At 44.9% G+C, this 25039-nt stretch overlaps 1 protein-coding gene across 1 annotated transcript in view; it reads left to right on the forward strand.

Annotated features, from left to right (window-relative positions):
• Positions 1 to 25039, forward strand: part of ADGRE3 (adhesion G protein-coupled receptor E3) — a 47735-nt gene that overhangs the window by 6790 nt on the left and 15906 nt on the right. Inside the window, exons 3-7 of the mRNA XM_025915810.2 lie at positions 1333 to 1455; positions 5471 to 5626; positions 10157 to 10194; positions 16728 to 16911; positions 20026 to 20145. Coding sequence (XP_025771595.2) covers positions 1333 to 1455; positions 5471 to 5626; positions 10157 to 10194; positions 16728 to 16911; positions 20026 to 20145 — 621 coding nt within the window. The remainder of the gene's footprint in view (positions 1 to 1332; positions 1456 to 5470; positions 5627 to 10156; positions 10195 to 16727; positions 16912 to 20025; positions 20146 to 25039) is intronic.

Raw genomic sequence — 25039 nt, forward strand, 5'->3', positions numbered from 1 at the left:
GTGTGGAGCTCAAACTCACGACCCCAGGATTAAGAGTCACACGCTCTTCCAACGGAGTCGGCCAGGCACCCCTTAATGTATCTTTTTACTTTAGTGTCCTTTGTTCATTTGTTTTCAGTCACCACAATGTGCCCAATGTAGAAATAGAACAGAGGCTAAAACACACAAAGGAAGTGAAGTGAGCACTCCAGAGGGGAGAGACAGAGCAGGACGGTAATCATTTTATTCTGATAATAAGCGAGGCACCAAAACAAAAACAAAAAAAATAAACAAGATGATTTAAGGCTAACTTTAATCCCCTAGAGATCTCACTAGATTCTGATTCAGCAGGTGTAAGGGTGGGGCCTGAGCTTCTGCATTTCTAACCAACTGCTGGGGGATGCATTCTGAGTAGCCAGACTGCATTGTGGCCCCCATCAGGTTCCCAGTCCCCTCTCCCTGTGAACACCGCATAGGGAGTGTTCGAGATACTTCCTCGGCTCCAATCATTCCCAAGAGGGCCCACCTTAAGATCATTAGCGTATCTCTATCTATTTGGAGTCATACATAGACTTGCAAAGATAATGTGAACCCGTATCCGAATATACCTCCTGTGGGTCCCTACACTTTCAAGTTTTTATAATCCTAGCTGATACGTCTTGTGTGCCAGGCACTGCCCAACACACTTTACATGTATTAATTCACTTACTCTTCACAATAATCCATTTTACAGATGAGGGTACAAGGCACAGAGAGATGCAAAGACACACGGCTGATAAGTTGTGGAGCCAGGATCGACCCCAGGGTCTTAACCAATCCATTCCCTCCTTTTAAAGATTCTGCAATGGGGGCGCCTGGGTGGCTCAGTGGGTTAAGCGCGCGACTCCTGATTTCGGCTCACATCATGATCTCACGGTTGGTGAGACCGAGCCCTGCAGAGGGCTCTGCGCTGACAGTGCAGAACCTGCTTGGGATTCTCTCTCTCTCTCTCTCTCTCTCTCTCTCTGCCCCTCCCTCCCTCTCTCTCAAAATAAGTAAATAAAAACTTAAATAACTAAATAAGTAAAAATAAAAATCCTGTGCCTGACAATAGCACCATTATATTGCATTGAAATTTTTGTGTGAAAATTAACGCCAACTCCAGACCTCTGTCATGCAAACGAATCCTCACTTTGTTCTGTAACTTGGGTTTCGTAGCTCTCCTTTTGTAATGTACTTAAGATCTCAAAGGAGGAAAAGGGTGTAGCCTTCCTCATCCTGGAGAGGCCCCAGTCAGAGAGGCAAAGCCAAATGGTAACAGACGTCTCTCAACCCCGGTGACATCTGACCTGCCCTCTCTTTTCCCTGCAGCAGCTACCTGTCCACAGTGCCCCCAACACGCTTTCTGTGTCCACGGCACCTACTGTACCTGCGACTCTGGATACGCTTCTGACTCTGGGAAGAAATTCTTCACATTCCCCCTTGAGACATGCAATGGTAAAGGGGTAATTTTCAAACCACCCGGTGGCGGGAGTGGAAGGGAGGCAGCATGGGGACTGCTGTGGGTGGCGACTGCCACGCGGAAAAATCTATTGGCTCAACACTCATCAAGAAAGAAATGCTTCCGGGGCACCTCGATGGCTCAGTCAGTTAAGTGTCTGACTTGGGCTCGGGTCATGATTTCATGGTTCCTGAGTTTGAGCCCCGCATTGGGCTCTCTGCTGTCAGCACAGAACCTGCTTGGGATCCTCTGTCTCCCTCTCTCTCTGCCCATCCCCCCACAGGCGTGGGTGTTTTCTTTCCTCTCTCTCTCTCTCTCTCTCTCTCAAAAATTAAACAAACTTAAAAGTAATGTCTTTAAGAATGGGGGAAAGGAGGGAGAAAGGAAAGGAGGAAGGAGAAAGAGAAAGAAAGAAAGAAAGAAAGAAAGAAAGAAAGAAAGAAAGAAAGAAAGAAAAGAAAGAAAGAAAGAGGAAGGGAGGAAGGGAGGGATGAAAGAGAAAAAGGAAAGAAAGAAAGAAAGAAAGAAAGAAAGAAAGAAAGAAAGAAAGAGGAAGGGAGGAAGGGAAGGATGAAAGAGAGAAAAAGGAAAGAAAGGAAGAAAGAAAGAAAGAAAGAAAGAAAGAAAAGAAAGGGAAAGAAAAGAAAGAAAGGGAAAGAAAGAGGGGAGGAAGGGAGGGAGAAAAGAGAAGAAAGAAACAAAGAAAAGACAAAAAGGGAGGGAGAAAACAGAAAAGGAAAGAAAAAGAAAGAAAGGGAAGAAGGAAAGGAGGGAGGAAAGAGAGAAAGAAAGAGGAAAGGGAGGAAGGAAGGGAGGGAGGAAAGAAAGAAAAAGAAAGAGAGGGAAGGGAGGAAGGAAGGGAGAGAGGAAGGAGAGAAAGAAAGAGAGAGGGAAAGGAGGAAGGGAGGGAGGGAAGAAAGAGAAAAAAAGAAAGGAAGAAAGAGAAAAAGAAGGAAAGAAAGAAAGGAAAATAAAGAAAGAAAAGGGAAGGGAGGGACAAAAGAGAGAAAAAGGAAAGAAAGAAAGAGAAAGAAAAGAAAAGAAAGAAAAAGAGGGAAGGAAGGGAGGGAGCAAAGAGAAAGGAAGAAAGAAAGGGAGGGAGGAAAGAGAAAAAGAAAGAAAAAGGGAATGGAGAAAGGAAGGGAGGAAGGAAAGAGAAAGAGAGGGAAGGGAGGAATGAAGGGAGGGAGGAAAGAGAGAAAGAAAAAGAAAGAGGGAAGGGAGGAAAGAAAATGAGGGAAGGGAGGAAGGAAGGGAGGGAGGAAAGAAAGAAAAAGAGGAAAGGGAAGAAAGAAAGAAAGAAAGAAAGAAAGAAAGAAAGAAAGAAAGAAAGAAAGAAAGAAACTCACGAAGTCAGCATCTTCTTTCATTTATCTGGAAGTTCTGATAGACCTTTCCAACCCCTTCACGGCGACCTCCTCTTCTCTTAATTTCATAATCACACATGTGTGTCTGTGCCATCATCTTCCAAACTCAGCAGTTACTCCCCCCGCCAAGATGCACTGTTTTCCCCAGCAAGACGCTTCGTTTCAGGTGAAGGAATGAAGAGCGAACTCACCGTGATGGGCACCGAGTAGGCCCACGGTGGGCACGAACCCACCGTGATGGGCACGTAACAAGCGTAGGGTCACCGCGCTATGCACCTGAAACTAATACAACACTGTGTGTTAACGATACAGGAATTTAAAAAAAAAAAAAAAAAAAAAAGCTGCTTCATTTCACCCTTGCTTCCCCTCCCCCAGGAAAGAAGTGAGATCAGGAGAACGCTGTTGTTTCACCCCCCTCCTTAGCTGCCCTGCCACATCCCCGTGAAGTTCACATTTTCTCAGGGTTCCCTGCTCGCCCCTGCTTCTCCCGCCCTGCCTTTCCCCACAGGCTGTTTCTCTTCTTCCTGGTTTCACACTTGCCACCTGTCCTTTATTTGGGGCACTCTCTCCTGTGCTTGCTTCGCGCCGGGCGCTCTCTCCGCTGTTCACTTTCGCGAGAAGGTTCTATCCTGCCCAGGTGGGGAGTGTTCCATCCTCTTATCCGCGTGATCCACCAGCGACCCTCCCACGGATCACAGAACTGTCTTCAAGCTTGCGGGGCTGCAGAGGGAACGCAGCACCATCTGAGGCTCATTCCTCTGTGGCCACTTCTGTCTCACGCTCACTGAGGTTCCTCGCGGGCTCCCCAGGGAGAACATCCTTACTTTCCATTGGCTTAGGGGTGCGACCTGAAAGCTGACACAGGGAGGCTGGGGGACAGAGTGCCTGCGAGATGGGAACGAGACTGTCACATCTGGCTTCCTCAAAAGAGAATGGCTATGGAGCAGGCAGCAAAGCTCATCTGCGACGCTATGTCACAGTCTGAAAATTCCCCATTTCATGTGTGCCAGATCGGATGGGGACATCCTCACCACCCATGTGACATTTGGAAAGGGCCTACGGGGACCCTCAGGACTGGAGACATGTTGACTTAATCAAGACATTCTCCCTCAGTCGGTTAATCTAGCAGGTGTATGACTGTGCCCGGGTTGCTGTAACAAAACACCACGGACCGGGCGGCTTAAACAACAGAAGTTTATTTTCTCGCCGTTCTGGAGGCTGGGAAGCCCACGGTCGAGGTTCTGGCAGTTGTCTTTTCTGGGGAAAACCTCTCTTCCTGGCTTGAAGGTGTCTGTCTCCTTGCTGTCTCTTCATATGGCCTTTCCTCACTGCACACACACAGTGGTCGGGCAGGGAAGGAAGCCCTCATGTCTCTTCTTCTACAGACACTAATCCTATCAGATCGGGGCCCCATTCTCATGATCGCATTTAGCCTGTTCCATCCTTAGACACCCCATTTCCAAACACAGCCACACCGGGAGTTAGGATTTCAACATATTGAATTGAGGAGACCTACAAACATTCATAACAGCAGACATGGTCGGTATTCCACTTTAGATGCCCTCGGCCTTGGCCACTCTTTTGCCAAGTCTAAGGCTCTCTCTGGCTACTGGAGACCCCTTAGCTCATGCTCGGGACAGGTGTGAGCATCAAAGAGTAAGCTATCCCTGCAAGCACTGCTTTCCCGATAAATGGTAAGATTGGGCAGACAAAAGCATTATCAACCATAGCCACAGCATGGAAAGAGCCCAAGCGTCCATCACTTGATGAGGGGATAAAGAAGATGTGGTATATCTATACAGTGGACTGTTACTCCGCCATAAAAAAGAAGGAAATCTTGCCACTTGCAATGATGTGGATGAAACTGGCGTGTATTGTGCTAAACAAAATAAGTCAGAGAGAGATAGATACCATGATTTTGTTCATATGTGGAATTTAAGAAGCAAAACAGATGAACATAGGGGAAGGGGAAAAGAGAGAGAGAGGGAGGCAAACCATAAGAGATTCTTAGCTATAGAGAATAAACCGAAGGTTGATGGAGGGAGGTGGGAGGGGGTAAGCTAGATGGGTGATGGGCATTAAGGAGGGATGTGCACTGAGTAACGTTGCGATGAGCACTGGGTGATGTGTGGAAGTGACGAATCACCAAATTCTACTCCTGAAACCAATATTACGCTGTATGTTAACTAACTACAATTTAAATAAAAACTTAAAAGAGAAAAAGATTTCGCGGATAAATATCCCAGCCCCCACCCCTTAGAAAGTGCCTCTGAAGTGTGTGCTCTACACCACCTCCCAGAGGTTCCCAGGGGAATTGAGTCCCTATCGCCCACAATGGAAACATACCTCTTTATTTTCTGCTTTCCTTTCCCTGTCTCATTTCACCACCTCCCTTCCAGTGTTTTCTGAGATCACCTCCCACATGAAGTACTTGCCCATGAATTCTTATCTCAATGCCTGCTTCTCAGAGAACCCAACCAAAGTCAACGAGGAAAGGGAAGAACAAAGACAACCCATTACCTTGACTGAGTTGTCCTGGAAAGCCAGGACAGACCCTGGTGGAACAGGTATAGCCTCTGGCATGTATTAGATGCTCCATAAATCTTTGTCAAATGAATGTCTAAATTCCTCTTTTGTGTTCCAGACATTGATGAATGTAAACCACCCATTAGCATATATTGTGGACTTAACGCTGCATGCCAGAATGTCGAAGGAAGTTTCCACTGCCACTGTAATCCTGGGTACAAACTCCTCTCTGGGGACACACAATTCGAGAATTCCAATGAGAACACTTGTCAAAGTAAGAAACGTCTTGTCTTCCTGTCTCCCTTCTTTGTTTTTCATTGAATCTAATGCCAGAAAGTGTGTGTGTGTGTGTGTGTGTGTGTGTGTGTGTGTGTGCGTGTGTGTGTGTGTGGTGAGGCTAGGACATGTTTCCATTTTCTGGAGGTAAAGGGATGATGGAAAGAGGAGGAAAAAAGGAAAGAAGGAAGTATAGAGAAATAATGGGGTTAATAAGACAAGTGGCCTTTGGAAATGGGGGTAATGAGGTGCTAAGACAGGATTCTTTGAATTGCAAAGAGGAACTCACTCAGGCTAACTTAAGCAGAAAAGATGAATTTATGATAAGGATGCTTGGATGTGTCTTGGAACTTGAGGACAAAAATACAGCTGGGCTTCTGGAATGAACTGAAACAGGGGACTTTAGTGCACACGATCAGGGCCCCTCAGTCTCTGATACTCTTTGGGTCTCCCCCTTTCTTCTTTTTCACCACAAACTGGCTTTCTCTGCCTTCTTAGTCCGCAGGACAGGAAATATGGCCGCCAAGTCCAAATCTTACCATGGTTAATGATCCAAGCACCCAAAGATCAATCAGTTGACTCTCTTTTGGATCTAACTGCAAATTGTTTGGAAATGTACCAATTAGTCCAGTTTGAGTCATATGCCCACCTTTGGATCTCTGTCCAGGAGAGGCACCATCTTGTATAAGCATGAGCACTCTCACAGAAACCACATAGACAGGGAAACCTTTGCACAAGAAATATGGGAGATGATAGCTAGAAGAAGCCAGGGGTAGATGGTAGGGTAGGAACATCCTGAACTTACCTCCCCCCATGAAGACACCAAAGCTGCAACTACATTAGAGCAACTCTCTCTGAGAGCGACCCGAAGACTAGCCGAACAGCTCTTCCACAGGTAAAGACATGGAAATAAAGCCACACCAAGGAGGGTAACAGCAGCAAAACACAGTCAGGTCAGGAACCAAAACCCCCATTGCGGTGACCCACAGGCTGGAGGGATGTCACCAGTACAAAGGTTCTCCCTGAGCAGCAGGGCGTTCAGGCTCCACATCATGCAACACCCATCTGGGGACCTGCGCCAGGAAGGCAAGCCCCCAGAATGTCTGGCTTTGAAAATCAATAGGGCATATCTATCAATAATTACTTTAAACATAAATGCTCCAATCAAAAGACATAGGGTGACTGAATGGATTTAAAAACCAAGACGCATCTATCTGCTCCCTGTAAGAGACTCACTTCAGACCTAAAGACACATGCAGATCGGGGGCATCTGGGTGGCTCAGTCGGTTGAGTGACTGACTTCGGCTCAAGTCATGATCTTGTGGTTCGTGAGTTCAAGCCCCACATCAGGCTGGCTGCTATCAACTTGTCAGTATGCAGCCCACTTCAGATCTTCTGTCCTCTTCTCTCTTCCCTCCCCAAAATAAAATAAAATAAAATAAAATAGAATGGAATGGAATAAAATAAAATAAAATATGAAGACACGTGCAGATTGAACATGAAGGGATGGACAAAGATATTCAAGCAAACGTAAATAAACCAGCAAACCAAAAGCTGAGGTAGTGATACTTAGACTGGATAAACTTTAAAATAAGGACTGCCATTATATAATGATGAAGGGATCAATCCAGTAAGAGGATATAACAACGGCAAATACATATGCACCCAACATAGAAGCACCTGAATATATGAAGCAAATATTAACAGACATAAAGGGGAAGATTGGCAGTAATACTCGATAGTAGGGGGCTTTAACACCCCACTTACATCGTTGGATAGATCACCCAGACCAAAAATCAGTAATGGAACAGTGGCTTTGAATGACACGTGAGACCCTGTGGACTTAACAGGTATATTCAGAACATTTCTTCCCAAAACATCAGAATACACATTCTTTCCAAGTGCACACAGAGCAGTCTCCGGATAGTTCTGTGTTAGAGGCCACAACGCAAGTTCTCAGTGCATTTAAGAAGATTGAAATCTTCCAGATTTCAAGATCAAGATCAAGAGTCACATGACCCGCCCACCGAGCCAGCCAGGCACCCCTGACCCAAAATCTTAGGGACACAGCAAAAGCAGTTCTAAGAAGGAAGTTTATAGTAATACAGGTCTACCCCAAGAGACAAAAAAAAGAAAAAGATCTCAAACACTAAACCTTATACCTAAAGGAATTAGGGAAAAAAAGAAAAGAGCTCAAAGTTAGTAGAAGGACGAAAATAATAAAGATCAGAACAGATGTACTACCAGGTATTTATCCAAAGGATCCAAAAATGCGGATTCAAAGAGGCACTTGCACCCCAATGTTTGTAGCAGCACTATCAGCAATAGCCAAATTATGGAAAGCGCCCAAATGTTTATCAACTGATGAATGGATAAAGAAGATGTGGTGTATATATACAATGGAATGCTATTTGGCGATGAAAAAGAATGAAACCTTGCCATTTGTGACAACCGTAGATGGAACTAGAGTGTATTATGCTAAGCGAAATAAGTCAATCAGAGAAAGACAACTATATGCTTTCACTCATATGTAGAATTTAAGAAACACAGCAGATGAACACAGGAGAAGGGAAGGAAAAATAAGATAAAAACAGAGAGGGAAGCAAACCATAAGAGACTCTTAGATACAGACAACAAACTGAGGGTTGCTGGAGGGGAGGTGGGGGGTGGGTGAAATGGGTGAGGCCATTAAGGAGGGCACTTGTTGGGATGAGCACTGGGTGTTGTACGTAAGTGATGAATCGCTAAATTCTACTCCTGAAACCAATATTACACTATATGTTGACTAATTTGAATTTAAACAAATAAATTTAATTTAAAAAATAAATAAAATGATATTCTACCAAAAAAAAAAAAAAAAACAATCAGAGCAGAAATAAATTAAAGACTTCAAAAAAACAATAGAAAAAATCAGTGAAACTAAGAGAGGGTTCTTTGAAAAGATAAACACGTTATAAACCTGTAGGCAGGCTCATCAAGAAAAAAAGAAATTCACTAATTCATTGAATCAGTAGATACACCTCACAGGGGATAGATTTCACAGGGTGTTGCAAGGATTAAGTAAGACTTAAATGAAATACTACCATACAGAGCACTCAGGAAACTGCCTACAAAGGTTTGCTAATGTGTTTCACATTTCATCTGGTTCTAATATATATATATTATATAACATATAATTATATGTAAATATAATTATATAATATAGAATATATTATAATTATATAATATATTTATATATAATAAAATTTTATATATATATATTATATATATATATATATATAATATATATATATATATAATATATATATAAACTCTCTGATCCTACTAGGTAGACTTAACCTCAGTCTAATGGTTAACTGGGATGTCAGCATGTGTTGGCCTTTCCTCATTTTCCTAAAATAGAGATGGGGGTCCTCACAAAGTCCAAGAAGCTACGCACAAAGGTCTCATTAAGGGCTGATAACCAAAAACTGATACTCTTGTTTCAGTTGTCATTCGCAGCCAGCCTGAATTTTAAAACCAGAAGTATCTAATTTCCTGTCCCCTCGGCCATTGCGGTTATTTTTGTCCAGCCAAGACTGAATTAAAGAATCTAGAGTTTACATTTTCCTGCTTCCTCAATGCCAGAGTATCTCTACCCCAGCAATATTGATATTTGGGGTCCAATAATTCTCTGTGGTCGGGAGCCACCGTGTGCATCGTAGGCTGTGAGGCGTGAGCACCCCCAAGCCTCCACCGCTAGGGGCCAGTAGCATTCCCCATCACAAGTTGTGCCGGCCAAACTGTCTCCAGCCATCGCCAACATGCCCTGGGGGCAAAATCACACCCCCCCCTCCCCCATCAAAAAACACTGCTTTCCATCAGGATAAGGAACTTGACTCTGATCTCTCAAAAGAGCACAACCTTGTCCGTGAACATAAAAAAATGGAGTTCAAAAGGAAAAAAAAAAACAAACAAACAAAAACCAGACTCTTAACTGTAGAGAACAAACCAGGGGTTGCCAGAGGGGAGGTGGGGGGGGGGGGGGGATGAGTAAAATAAGTGATGGGGTGAAAAGTACGCTTATCCTAATGAGCACTGAGTAATGTACAGAATTGTTAAGTTGGTATACTGCACACCTGAAACTAATGTAATGCTATATGTTAACAAAACTGGAATTTAACAGTTAATAATAAATATTTTTTAAAATAAAGAAGGGCCACCTGGGTGGCTCAGTCGGTTAAGCGTCCAACTTCGGCTGAGGTCATGATCTCACAGTTTGTGAGTTTGAGCCCGGCATTGGGTTCTGTGCTGATGGCTCAGAGCCTGGAGCCTGCTTCGGATTCTGTGTCTCCCTCCCTCTCTGCCCCTCCTCTGCTGGCGCTCTGTCTCTCTGAAAAATAAACAAAAAAAAATGTTTTTAAATAAAAAAAAAAATAAACAGCATGGGTTTAGACCTTCTAGGTGCAAAGTTGTTCACCCTGCCCATCCACCTCTCCGCCCTTTCACTCTCAGTTCCAGCAGTAACTTCCCTTTATATCTTTTGCAGAAACCACTTCCTCAAAGACGACCAGAGACACGGAAGAGGTGAGTAGAAGTTGAGTCTTGGAACCCAGATAACAAGTATCCACAAAGCACAAAATTAGCATGTGGGTGTGGATACCGTATACCATATGTGTGCTAGACATTGTATATCATACATATATGTGTCATATATATTTCATATTACATGTTAAGGTATATAATATATTTTAATATAGTTTTTAATTATAATAGAAATTAATTATGATATAATAGTATGATATTATATGTAATTTATATTATGTATAACTGAAATATGCATATGGGTTGCCGTGTTTATTGCTGTACGTACATTCCTATGTATCTCATGGCAGAGTTAGATAGAGTGTGTGTGTCCATATGGATGTGTGTGTGTGTCTGTGTGTGTATACTGCCCCCGAAAGATAGGATCTATCCCAGGCCGAGAAAGGTGGACTAAATGAAACTGTACAGAGACCCAAATATCCAATAGCTTTAAAAAGATGGAGCTTTATTGCTTTCTTTATTTAAATGTTTTTTTTTTATTTTTGAGAGAGAGACACAGAGGTGAGTGGGGGAGGGGCAGAGAGAGAGGGAGACACAGAATCTGAAACAGGCTCCGGGCTCTGAGCTCTCAGCACAGAGCCCGATGCAGGGCTCGAACCCACACACCGCGTGATCATGACCTGAGCCGAAGTCGGACGCTTGACTGACTGAGCCACCCGGGCTCCCCCGTCTTTATTACTTTCTGACTTAACTAAGTCCAGGCTGGTGAGGCCTTTCAGGGTACCCACGTTCTTCCCATACTGCTGCTCCACCATCCCCCAGCACCTTGTCCTCAATGATATGACCTAAAACAGGTTGCTCCAAAGCTGCATTTGTATTGGTGGGTGGTGGGGAGATAGAGTCCAGGGCAATTTGTCTGGAGCACAGGGTGAAGAGAGAAGAGTTGGGAAAAGGGATACATCTACTCACTCTGTAATACGCTCATGAAGTTGTGATCATTTCCTTGGAGAGCTGTCTGAAAGCAACAATCCAGAAGCTGAAGGTAGCCCGGCCAAAAACTAGCTGCAAGGGAGGCTGGGACAATGTGGCCTTCAGACGGAGAACATGGTCCATATAAAATCTGAGGAATCCATTCAATTATTAAAAAGAAGGGGGAGGGGCGCCTGGGTGGCTCAGTCAGTTAAGTATCTGGCTCTTGGTTTCAGCTCAGGTCATGATCTCATGCCTCGTGAGTTCCCGTCCACATAGGGCTCTGTGATGACAGTGCAGAGCCTGCTTGGGATTCTCTCTCTCTCTCTCTCTCTCTCTCTCTCTTTCTCTCTCTCTCTCTCTCTCTCTCTGCCTCTCTCTCTCTCTCTCTTTCTCTCTCTCTCTCTCTCTCTCTGCCTCTCCCCTGCTCACTCTCTCTCTCTCTCTTTCAATTTCAATATAAATAAATAAACTTTAAAAAAATTTTTTAAATAAAAGGAAGGGGGAGGGGAATGGATACTGGAGGCAATTACATGAGACAGACCAAGAAAGTGCCTTTTAGGTAGCAATCACTTAGCGTCTGTAAATGGACTCTGAATGTTAACAAAGGAAGGACCCATGTCTCTGAGAATCTATCGTCTAGCAGAATGGGCTGGTCCCTTCCTCTCCCCACTCCCCACCCTCACCCTGCTCTACTCCAGAGGGACTGCTCACACCTTGACCTCCAAGCTCCAGGCCTCCAGGTACATGCTGCTGTCTCTACCTGAAACTCTGTTCCCAGTACCTCACCTGGCTGGCTTCCTTCCTCTCTTCTCTGCTCAAGACTCAATTCAAGCATCACATCCTCCTGGATGGCCTCCATAAGCCCTCCCATATGAGTTAATACCCCCTTCCCCAGGTTCTTCTGCTGGAGGGATGGGGAGGTCAGAAGTACAGTCAGAGGTTCAAATCTCAGCACTTCAGTGGCAAGTGACATGGGCAAAATGACACAACCTTTCTGTATTAGCCAGGGATCTCCAGAGAAACAGAACCAACAGGGGACCCAGAAGAAAGAGATATGTTATAAGGAACTGGTTCATGCAATTATGGAGCCCCACATGTCCCAAGATACGCAGTAAACAAGCCAGAGATTCAGGACATCCAATGATGTTGTTCCACTTCAAACCCAGAGGCCTGAGACCCAGAAGAGCTGACGTTTCAGGCAAGCATGAAGGAAACAAAACCTCTGTCCCAGCTCAAGGCAGTCAAGCAGGCAGTCAGGCAGAAGAAAGTTCCCTCTTGCTCAGACATCTTGTTCTATTCAGGCCCTCAACCAATTGGACGAGGCCCACTCACGTTGGGGAGGGCAATCAGTCCATCTACCCATCCAAATGTTCATTTCATCCAGAAACACTCTCACAGACACACCAAGGGTCATGCTTGACCAAATATAGCTGGGTACTCTCTGACCCAGCCAAGTTGACACATAAAATTAACCATCACAACTCTCCAAGACTGATTTACTCATCTGTAAGACGGGGTAATAATGGCCTCTACCTCCTCGGAAGGATGGAAAGGTTAAATGAAATAATACATGTGGAGTACTTAGCAGAGTGCCTGGTCCATAGTATACCTTCTTCCGTCCAGGTTCTCCATTGTTATCTCTGGTGGGCCCACAACAGTCACAGTCATGTGTTGTCACCACCTAGACAGTGAGCTTCTTGAGGGCAGGAATCAGCCCAAGCCCGCACTGGGACTGCAACAAGTGTTCACTGAAGTAGTGAACAAACAATCGTGTAATTATCACGTAGCAGGAACATTTCATTATGAAGTTTCATTGCCCATTTCCTCAAAACGTGAAACATAGCGGGGCACCTAGATGGCTCAATCAGTTGAATATCCAGCTCTTGATTTCAGCTCAGGTCATGATCGCGGGGTTGTGGGACTGAACCCCATGTGCGGGGCTCCACCCTGATTGAGATTCTCTGTCTCCCTCTCTCCCCTGCTTGCTCTCTCTCTCTCTCTCTCTCTCTCTCTTTCTCTCTAAAATAAAATTTAAAAAAAGGTGAACATAGAATTACCATATGACCCAGCAATTCTACTCCTAGGAATATACCCAAGGGAACTGAAGGCAGAGACTCAGACACTTGCACGCCTGTGTTCATAGCCACACTATTCACGGTAGTCAAAAGGAAGAAACAGCCCAAGTGTCCATCAATAGATGAATGGATTTTTAAAAAGTAGGGGCGCCTGGGTGGCGCAGTCGGTTAAGCGTCCGACTTCAACCAGGTCACGATCTCGCGGTCCGTGAGTTCGAGCCCCGCGTCAGGCTCTGGGCTGATGGCTCGGAGCCTGGAGCCTGTTTCCGATTCTGTGTCTCCCTCTCTCTGCCCCTCCCCCGTTCATGCTCTGTCTCTCTCTGTCCCAAAAATAAATAAACGATAAAAAAAATATATATAAAAAGTAGATCCCCAGGGTAGAATGCGATTGAGTCATAAAAAGGAGTAAAGCTCTGATTCACGTTACAACATGGGTAGACCTTGAAACCATCATGCTGGGTGAAGGAAGCCAGGCACGAAGGGTCACGTAGTGTAAGGTTCCATTTCTATGAAACGTCCGGGACAGGCAAATCCACTAAAGCAGATTAGCGGTGTCCAGAGGCTGGGGGGAGGGGGCGTGGGGAGTGATCGCTTCATGGGTTTTATCTTGGGATGCTGGAAATGTTTTGGAACTACACAGAGGTGGTGGTTGCACCACCTCGTGCATATACTAAGTTGCCCCGCACCGTATACTTTAAGAGGGTGCATTTCGTGTTGTCCCAAGTACATCCCGGTTAACAAAATGCGTTGCCGGAAAAAGGTGCAAAGTCCTCTCGCTGGATCAGACACTACAATAGCAATTCTGAAGGGCAGATGCTCTGGTGCCTACCCTGTACGAATGAGTTTCAACCACGAACATCTCAGCTGTCATTTAGTGGACAGAGGTATGTTTTCTATGGAGGCTGCTTGTAAACTAGCAAACTCAGCTCAGGATTTCCACAAAGCTCAGACCAAAGGAGCCAAACCTTAAAAAGATTTGCTCGAACCCTGGTTCTGAATGTTCCTGCAGCCCTTTTTTATATATCACTCTGCTTATAACTCTTCGGTGCAGTTGCATTTTCCTCCTAAGAGCATCCACGCCACCCATGAACTCTGAGCACCTACATCCGCCAGGGACTGTTCTAGATGCTGTTTCGTGAAGAAGACAAAGTCCCTGTCCTGATGGGTTTTACTGTCTAGTAACTGAACACGCAGGCCTACCTCGTGTTGTTGGGATTCATTTTACTGCACTTCACAGGTATCGTGTTTTTTACAACTTGAAAGTTTGGGGAGTCCCCCCCCCCCCCACGGAACAAGCCTGTTGGCGTCATTTTTCCGACAGCATTTGCTCACTTCGTGTCTTTGTGTCACATTTTGATCATTTTCACAGTATTTCAAACTTTTTCATTGTTATTACATCTGTTATGTTGATCTGTGATCAGTGATCATGAGCTGCTGAAAGCTCAGGGGACGATTAGCATTTTTTAGCAATAAAGTATTTTTTACTTAAGGTAAAAAATGTGCCTTTACTTAAGGCACACTTTTTATGTTGATTGATTGGTTGGCTTTTTTTTTAATGTTTATTTATTTTTGAGAGAGAGAGAGAGAGAGAGAGAGAGTCAGAGTGTGAGCGGGGGAGGGACAGAGAGAGAAGGAGACACAGAACCTGAAGCAGGCTCTAGGCTCTGAGCTGTCAGCACAGAGCCCAACGCGGGGCTCGAACCCACGGACCGCGAGATCATGACCTGAGCTGAAGTCAGATGCTTAACTGACTGAGCCACCCGGGCGCCCTTAAAGTTTTTATTTTAATGCCAGTTAGTTAACATACAGCGTTATATTCGTTTTAGGTGGACACGATAGTGATTCGACAATTCCACACATCAGCCGGTGGTCATGGGTTAAATAGGTGATGGAGATTAAGGAGTGCACTTGCGGTGAGCACTGGGTGACGTGAGGCTTGTACATTTTTTAGACATGCTGCTATTGCACACTTCATAGACTACAGTATAGTGTAAGCAAAACTTTTATAGGTACTGGGAAACCAAAAAGTTTATTTGAATAGCTTTACCATGCTATTCACTTTACTACTGGGGTCTGGAACCAAACCTGCAATCTCTGAGGTGCGTCCATACCACAAATCCCCCGGGAAACCGGGTGAAATGCAGATTTGGACTCATGCCCCAAGAGTCTGCATTCCAAACAGGCTGCCAGGTGATGCTGATGCCGCTGGTCCGAGGACCACGCTCTAAGTACAAGGATGTGGGGATTCGCATAAAAATAGCCTTCCAAGTCCGCCTATATTACGATCTTGTTACACCTATATTTATAAAATTCCACCGCAGCCCTTCATTCTTTTCACCCTCTGTCTCATGTCTTTGCTTCACTTCGTAGATGAATTTCTTGATTTAAAAAGGCCAGTTAGAACGAATGTCTTTTCTTTTCCTCTTCTTTTTGTTTTTCGGTTTTTGTTTTGTTTTGTTTTGTTTGTTCATTTTTTTTTTCATTTTTTTTTTAACATTTTATTTATTTTTGAGACAGAGACAGAGCATGAACAGGGGAGGGTCAGAGAGAGGGAGACACAGAATCTGAAACAGGCCCCAGGCTCTGAGCTGTCAGCACAGAGCCCGACGCGGGGCTCGAACTCACAGACCGTGAGATCATGACCTGAGCCGAAGTCGGCCGCTTAACCGACTGAGCCACCCAGGCGCCCCTTGTTTGTTTGTTTTTGCACAAGGAAAGAAACTGCTAGAAGTCATATTCCCATAGGGCTTTTTTTTTTTTTTTTGACAGCTTATTTATTTATTTGTTTTGAGAGGGTGGGGGGAAGGAGCCGAGAGAGAGACTCCCAAGCAGGCTCCTCACTGTCAGTGCAGAGCCTGATGGGGGGGCTTGAACCCACAAACCTTGAGATCACGACCTGAGCAGAAGTGGGAAGTTTAACCAACTGGGAACCCAGGTGCCCCTAGAACATCTTTTGAGCTATAACAACTTCGCTCTTCCTCAGCTTTGGCACCACTGACATCTGGGCCTGAGTCATTCTTTACCACGGTGTGGGGGAGGGCTGTCCTGTGCCTTCAAGGGTGTTCAGTGGCTTCTCTGGCCCCCACCCACTGAGCATCCCTCGGTGGTGACAATCCAGATGTCTCTAGACATCACCAAATGTCGCTGGGAGGCCAAAATCGCCCTACTGGAGCACCACTGTTTTATTCCTCGCAAGCTTACCACTCCCCTGATGGTAAAAGATGTTCATAATAACTATCCTCATCTGGGCACAGACACTGTTCTTCGAAGGTGGCATCTCTTATTCATTTAATCTTCCCCAAAACTCTAGGGCATTCTTTTACTGTCCCCATCCTTATAGGAGGAGACCAAGGCACAGAGCAATCGAGTTATTTTTCCAAGTTCATGCAGCTGGTCAGTGGCAGAGACAAGATTCAAACCGGGTCCTCTGGCTCCAGAACCTGCTTTCTCGTGCTTTCTACTTTCCCTCAGGGTGTGGGATCTATCAGATTGGATTTTTTTTTTTTCTTATTCTTTGTGTCTCCAAAGCTGCAACGTGTTGTTGAGAAATTCGAGTCACTTGTCACTAATGACACTCCCTGGGCAATGGGAGAGAAGAGAGAAGTCGCATCTTGGGCCACAACTCTTCTCCAGACTGTAGAATCGAGCGTTCTAGAAACTGCCTTGAAATCCCCAGAGCAAAAAAACCAGAAAATTCACAACAGTACTGTGGGTAAGAAGAGGAGCTGGCCTGATACACACGGGGGCTATTACAAGCTGGAGTCTGGGTTACACAGTTAGAAAAGTAAATAAACACACTGCCTGAGTCCATTTATATAGAATTCTAGAAAGTACAATCTAACCTATAGTGACAGGAGAAGGGGGAGACAGGAGTAAAAGAGCATGAGACAATTTAAGGAGACTGTTGGGAATGAGAGGCACGTTCAGTACCTTGATTGTGGTGTTAGTATCACAGGTGCGTACCATATACACACAGCTGTATACACACTCTATGAAACTCATCAAATTGTACACTGTTTTATATGCAATTTGTTGCACATTAATCACACCTCCATAGAACTTTTAGGAAACGAAGGGAAAGGGAAGGGAAGGGAGGAAGGAAAAGAGAAAAGAGAGAAAAGAAAAGAAAAGAAAAGAAAAGGAAGGGAAGGAAGAAAAGAAAGGAAAGGGAAGGGAAGGGAAGGGAAGGGAAGGGAAGGGAAGGGAAGGGAAGGGAAGGGAAAGGAAGGGAGGAAAGAAAAGAGAAAAGAGAGAAAAGAAAAGAAAAGAAAAGAAAAGAAAAGAAAAGAAAAGAAAAGAAAAGGAAGGGAAGGAAGAAAAGAAAGGAAAGGGAAGGGAAGGAAAGGAAAGGGAAGGGAAGGGAAGGGAAGGAAAGGGAAAGGAAGGGAGGAAAGAAAAGAGAAAAGAGAGAAAAGAAAAGAAAAGAAAAGGAAGGGAAGAAGGCAAAGAAAAGAAAGGAAAGGGAAGGGAAGGGAAAGGAGGAAGGAAAAGAGAAAAGAGAGAAAAAAGAAAGGAAAGGAAAAGAAAAGAAAGGAAAGGAAGGGAAGGGAAAAGAAAAAAGAAAGGAAAGGAAAGGAAAAGAAAAAAGAAAAGATGGTCAATGGTTTCCAATCCTGAGTCTAGGATTTTGGCTTAAAAGTAGTTTGGTTGTTGTTTTTTTAAGTGTGTTTCTTTATTTTGAGAGAGAGCACGCACAGGCATGAGCAGGGGCGGGGCAGAGATAAAGGGGGAGAGAAAGGATCCCAAGCAGGCTCCCCGCTAACAGTGTGGAGCCCAACGGAAGCTCGAACTCACGAACCTGTGAGATCATGACCTGAGCTGGAACCAAGTCAGACGCTTAACCTACTGAGCCACCCAGGCGCCCCTAAGATTTTATTTTTAAGTATTCTCTATACCCAGTGTGGGACTCTGACTCACGACTCTGAGATCACGAGACACACGCTTCATCCACCAACGGAGCCAGCCAGGCACCCCAAAAAGTAGGGCTTTTTTGCCCAATAGTTACTGGCACATGTCACAGTGATAGTATGTAAAGCATCCCAGAAGGAACATCTCACTGCATATTTTTTTCAATAAAAACACTTTTATCACCCTTGTCATATATATGTACACTATAACCAGGTGAGGAGATGATATTGTTAAATAGCTTGACTTTAGCAATCATTTCACTATTTTATAAAATACCATAGCAAAACCCAGTATTAGATTTTTTTAAAAATAGAAAAAAAAAAACACACAAACAAACTAAATTTAGGCCAGCCAAATCTGCCCACAGCCCGGTCTTCCCATCCTATAGCCACATAGGTACACATCTGATGAAGAAACATATTTCCTGTGTGTGTGATTTTGTGCATACAGTTTTCACGCATTACATCACTAACATATTTCCATGTAAATGGTATACGTCATCATTACCTACATCATTATCGTCAACGGTTTATCAAATTGCACTGTATATAATTTATTTGTACTATATTTATTTCCCTATTCTGGGAAATGTGGGTTGTTGCCAAAGAACCCCGTGAAAAAGACCATTGAAAATTTATCTGTGTACATTTGTTTGATATTTTCTTGGGATAAATTCATAGACGAAGAATCATTAGGTCAAGGAGAAAAGAAACATTTTATAGACTTTGATGCGTATCACCACATTGGCCTCCAGAAATGCTGTGTGCTGTGTTTTTATTCAGCTCAGGGATATCAGAGGATTTGTGTATGCCTACCTAAACATTCTGTTTTACCAATTTGCATGATGAGATAGTTTATGCTCTATAAAAATAATAATAATAATTTTTAATAGAAAATAAAATCCAATGCCTCACCTTCTTGGGAAACTGGAATCAGGATTCAATTATTAATTTGTTCATTCATTCATTCACTCACTCATTTCATTCAGAATTAAACCATTTTTCAGATTACAAGAGCTCTCACCTTTCCTGACCTGGCCAGGTCCTAACTGATGGGAAACTGGTGCCCTGACCTCAATGGGTTTCATTCCCCTCATCTGTGAATGGGGATAATACCATGAATGGGGAGATACAGGAAGAACCCAACTGTATCCATCACCCAGCTTCAACAATTTCTAACCCACAGCCAGCCTTAACCATCTGCTAATGTTTAAGTTAAATATTTCCATGAGCTTTTTTCTTGATGGCAATTCTCCTGTGACCTCATTTTCATCGGAAGCATGGTTCCTCATTATAGAGATAAGCCATCAATTATTGAATCAGTTCCTCTTTGTTGAACATTTAGATCACTTCCTGTTTTCCACGCTATCACCTATGCTGCTATGAACTTTCTCATAACTAAATCTTCCCTCCCATCCATGTCGTTTTCTGAGAATAAAATTCCTAGGAACAGAATTGTTGCTTCAAAGATGATCGCTAGAGAACGTTAGTTACAGACTTGTATTTCAGGGGGTGTCTCGGTGGCTCAGTCAGTTAAGCGTCCGACTTCAGCTCAGGTCATGATCTCACAGTTTGTGAGTTCAAGCCCCCAGTCTCTGTGCTAGGAGCCTGCTTTGAATTCTGTATCTCCCTCTTTTTCTGCCCTTCCCCCACTCATGTTCTCTCTCTCTCTCTCTCTCTCTCTCTCTCTCTCAGAAATAAACATAAAAAAAAAAAAAAGAACTTGTTTTTCAGGAGTTAAGGAGTTAACTTCTTAACTTCAGTTTCCTCATTTGGATAATGGTCCCTCATGGGATTATATGACAATGTACAGTGCCTGGAACATTCTAGACATTCAGTAAATGTGACCTGTTCATGTTGCTATTCACATTTTTAAAGCTTGTAATAATGATAAACTTGCCTGTTGTTTTTCTCACCAGCTATTGAAACTCTAGTTGTTACAGACAATTGCTCTGAAGAAGGAAAGGTCTTCAGCTTGAACACCTACATGAACTCAGTGGACATCCGTTGCAATGACATCGTGCAGGAAAACGTGAAAGGTACATGTAGTGGCTGCATTCAGAACCTCTAAGACACAAAGATCAGCATCATTATGTGAGTCATTGGGAGAGTCGCCAATAAGGTCTTTCCTAATTGGTTTGTTACCCGAAGACTGTGTCATTTGAGTCTTTTCCTTAAAAAAAAAAAAAAACCTCCCCAAAGTGGAGGCTTTCTATTCTTCAGTGTGGAAGACACTTCTTTGCAATTTGGAGGCTTTTCTGTCCAGGTCTCCGACGGGGTTCACCCAAATGCAGTCCCTGAGAGAAGCGTAAGGAGTGTATTTGGGATGTGATTCCAGGAGGCATCGGTAGGCGGATTAGTCACCGTTCTCCAGAGTAACAGAATCGATAGGATATGCGTGTGGGCAGAAAGAGAAACAGAGATCTTAAGAACTTAGCTCATGTGATTATGGAAGGTAGCAAGTCCAAACTCTAGCCAGCAGGCCGGAGACCCAGGGAAGAGTTAATGTAGCTACAGACCAAAGACAGCCGAGAGACAGAATACCCTCTTGTTTGGGAGAAGTCAGTCTTTTTCTTAAGGCCTGCAACTGATTGGGTGATGGAGGGTAATCTACTTTATTCAAAGTCTCCTGATGGAAATGTTACCCTCATCTGAAAAATACCTTCACGGCAACACCCGGACTCACGTTTGACCCAACAGCTGGGTAGCATGGCCTAGCCACACTGACACAAAATTAACCATCCCAGTAGGAGAGAGAGGAAATGAGACAGAGAAGAGGGGACGGCCACTACAGGTGTCAGTATGTCAGTGAGCAGATTTGCTGCAGGTGGTAACTGTGACCCGCCCTACCGAGCTCTCCCATTCTGCCCTGTGTACAAATCAAACACACTCCCTACAGGGAATGCCCCCAGGCAGAGAGTTACAATTGTTCGCAATAGAATCTATCAGCAGATAAGAAACCCGGGGCGCCTGGGGGGCTCAGTCAGTTAAGCATCTGACTCTTGATTCGGCTCAGGTCACGATCCCTGGGTCATGGGATCAAGCCCTGTATCAGGCCCTCTGCTGAGTATGGAGCCTGCTTGGGAATCTCTCCTTCCCTCTCTCTGCCCTCTCCCCTGCTCGTGTGTGCTCGCTCTCTCTCTCTCTCTCTCTCAAACCCAAGAGGGCCCAGGGAATAGTCAAGGCACCTACAGCACCTGCTAATCCTGTGTACACAGGAATGGATTGTTAAACTATTAACTGTCCCAGTGTTGCCAGACTTTCTGGTGTTTCAAGAGAAACCAAAAATCAGGTTGGTTGCATGAATACCTTCAATTTTTTTTTTAATGTTTATTTATTTTTGAGAGAGAGAGAGAGAGGGAGACACAGAATCGGAAACAGGCTCCAGGCTCTGAGCCATCAGCCCAGAGCCCGACGCGGGGCTCGAACTCACGGACCGCGAGATCGTGACCTGGCTGAAGTCGGACGCTCAACTGACTGCGCCACCCAGGCGCCCCATGCCTTCAGTTTTCAAATTTGGTCTTACCATAGCTGCCATGGCGTTATAACTGGTGTAATGTGATAAATGAGGTCTTAAAATCCCATCCTGTAAAGGTGGGTACAGCTGGTCTGTAATGTCAGCAAAAGTCCCAAAGGAAAGACAACAAAACGTGGACAACTAACCACATGCTGAACTGAGGAAGTGAGGCAATTAGTTCCTATTACTTCCTCTCCTCCCCCAAAAAGATAAGCGCGTGAATCTGCCCCGTTGGAGAACAGGCCAGGCGGAGGATAGAAGCCAAACTCCAGCCACGTGATTCACACCGGCGTTGTCCCCAGGTTCTTCTGAAACTCACGATTTGTGGAGAGTGTGCACGACTTCCCAGTGCAAGCCAGACGAAAACACATCTGTGGTCCCGCTTGCTCTTTAATCGCATCCTGGGGTCGTGGGGGGTCAGGATTTCACATAGGAATTCAGAGACGACACAGCTCAGCCCACAACGGCTGCCTATGCTGAATTGTTTAAGTAAATTACAGACATCGTAATGTGATTGCATGTGCCTCAAGGAGCCCCTGGCCTAGAGGTGCCCAGTACGGGACTCTTCACCCTCCCCCAGTGATGCCCCATAGTCTCATCTCTGGACATTTGCATTATCTGTTCCTCTGCCAGGAATGCCAACCACCACTCCACTGGGTGAACTGTTACTCTTCAACACAGCCTAGCCCTCACCTCCTCCATGAGGCCTCCCAGGACTGCGCACTTCCATCACGGCACCAAAATCTGACCCTCCCTCCTCTACGTTCCCCCAGCATCTCGAACCTACCCCATCCTGGCATCTAACGTGTTGTGCTGTGTCTTGATTGACACGTCTTTGTCTCCCCCACTGTGCTGGAAACCCCATAAGGACCAAAATCTTGAATGATTTCTTTCTATAGTCACCACGAGGGGCACATCAGCTGGAGGACAGGGATAAACGTTCGCTGAATTAAATCCACATTTAGGGCGATGCCTCAACATTCCCAGTGAGAGAAAAGAACCCATTGACAGCTCAGAGAGGGACACTTCTCTGTCCCTCAGGCTGTGTCTATTCTTTGTCATAGCAGCCATCCTGTGTCCAGTAGGGATGTTGAGCAGCAGCCTCTCCCCCACCTTGATTCACTAGACGTCAGTAGCCGTCACCCAGTGCGACAACCAAACATGCCTCCAGACATTGCCCAATGTCCCAAGAGGGGGCAGAATTGCCACTCCCCCCCGCCCCCACCAACTGAGAAATGCTCATCTAGAGCGACCTTATAAATGACCTTCAAAGAGCAACAACTTTAAGATCGAAGGGAGGTGTTACCAACTCGCCCCAAAGACACCCACCAGAGGTGAGCTGGGACTGTCCCAGGTAATTCGAGACAGACAGTCACATGACACCAGCTCCCCTGTAAAACATCTCAGAGAACAAATCCAGGCCACAGAGGCTGACCTTGGAAAAGTACAGCCACCCTTCTCTTTTCTGCTTGCGATTTTGCTTGTAACCAGAATACCTCTGCTCAAAACTAGGCCGTTTCCAAGCATAAGAGCAGGTGGACAGATCACCTGCCCGTCTTTTCCGTCCACCTACCGCTGTTTCACTCTGACAAATGGAAAACTGTCATGAACTCAGAGAAACAGAAATGAATCGCTTCTGTTCCCTCAGGCAAGACCAGAGAAGCCTGAGTAGAGAAGCGTGTGAAGAATTTATTCAAACAGGAATTTATTTTACTGCAGAGCTAGTAAGTGACTAGTAAGGGACTTTTATCCAGAAACCTGTTAACCTGTTTCCGGTCCCTACAATCCTCACTCATCCACATAGATGGCCTCTGCGGCGTGGACTTCTCTGCGGCTACAAAGAAAAAAGAAAACTTACGGACATGGGAATATGGTCATAGCATCCCGTAACTCTGTATAACCCATGCTATAGCCCATAATCCATTATATTCAGGCTAACTACAAATGCATTTGTTTTCTCCTTTTATATAAACAAGAGAAACTTATTTTCTCACAGTTCTGGAAGCTACAAGTCTGAGATCAAGGCGCAGGCAGGGTGGGTTTCTTCTGAGGCCTCTCTCCTTGGCAGATGGCCACCTTCTCTGTCTTCACACAGTCTTTTCCCTGTGAGTGCACGTCTCCGGTCTCTCTTTGCGTGTCCAGAGTTCTTCTTTACTCTTCAATGTGGCTCAGCTCTCACCCCCTCCGTGATGCCTCCCAGGATTGCCTATTTCCATCACGGCACCAAAGTCAGGTTCTCCCTCCTCTGGCCCCATCTTTATAAAGGCCCTGTCTTCAAACAGTCACATTCTGAAGGACTTGAACTTAATGAATTTTGGGGGTAGGGGGGACACAATTTGGCCCATCCTATTGATATATGCCATATACATGTCCTTCCACTGTATAATAGTTATAAATACATGATATAAATATATCACGTGCATTTTTATTTTTAGCCTATTAAAGTATATTAAATTATGGCATTCTTTTGCTTAACATCCTTTAGTGCCTTTCCACTAGCTTAAAATAAAAGATCTTTTTTTTTCTTTTTGCGGGGGGAGGGAAGGGCAGAGATAGAGAGAATCCCAAGCAGGCTCCACACTGCCAGTGCAGAGCCCCACACAGAGCTCGAACCCATGAACCCTGAGATCATGACCTGAGCTGAAATCAAGAGTCAGCCACTTTTTTCTCCACCCAGCCGCCCCAACCACTGTCTTAAAATAAAAGCAAAAGCCCTCCTCAAGGCTTATAAGGCCCTGCAGGATCTGCCCCCATCACCCCTGCCCTCACCCCTCCCCCCAACACACTCTCCACCCTACACACCCCTCTTCAGCCACACTGACCTCCTCCCTGTTCCCTGAACCAGCTGGGCATGTTCTCTTCTGTCGATGCCCACATGGCCCTCCCTGCCGTCACTCTGCTGTCTGAAAACTGTCTGAAATAGCATCCGCCAAATCTGCCTGTCCCCTCACCTCACTTAATTTTCTCCATAGGACCGATCATCCTGTGACATAGGCTTTTATTGGTTTGTTTATGTTTGTTTGCTTCTCTCCTGGACCAGAAAGTAAGATCCCTAAGAAGTGGTTTATCCTGTCCCCCACTGTATCTCCAGAATAGTGTCTGGAACATAGTAGGCATTCCATCAAAGAAAACTGAATATGTGAATAGATAGAGGTATGGGTATATTATGATCTCTTTTTTTTTTTCAATATTTATTTATTTTTGAGAGAGAGACAAAGACAGAGACAAGCAAGGGAGGAGCAGAGAGAGAGGGAGACACAGAATCCGAAGCAGGCTCCAGGCTCTGAGCTGTCCGCACAGAGCCCGACGCGGGGCTCGAACCCATGAACCGTGAGATCATGACCTGGGCCGATGTCAGACACTCAACCGACTGAGCCTCCCAGGCTCCCCATATTATGATTTCTATATACACTATT

Source organism: Puma concolor, chromosome A2, assembly GCF_028749965.1.
Source record: "Puma concolor isolate L17-30 chromosome A2, mPumCon1.1.hap2, whole genome shotgun sequence".
NCBI lineage: Eukaryota > Metazoa > Chordata > Mammalia > Carnivora > Felidae > Puma > Puma concolor.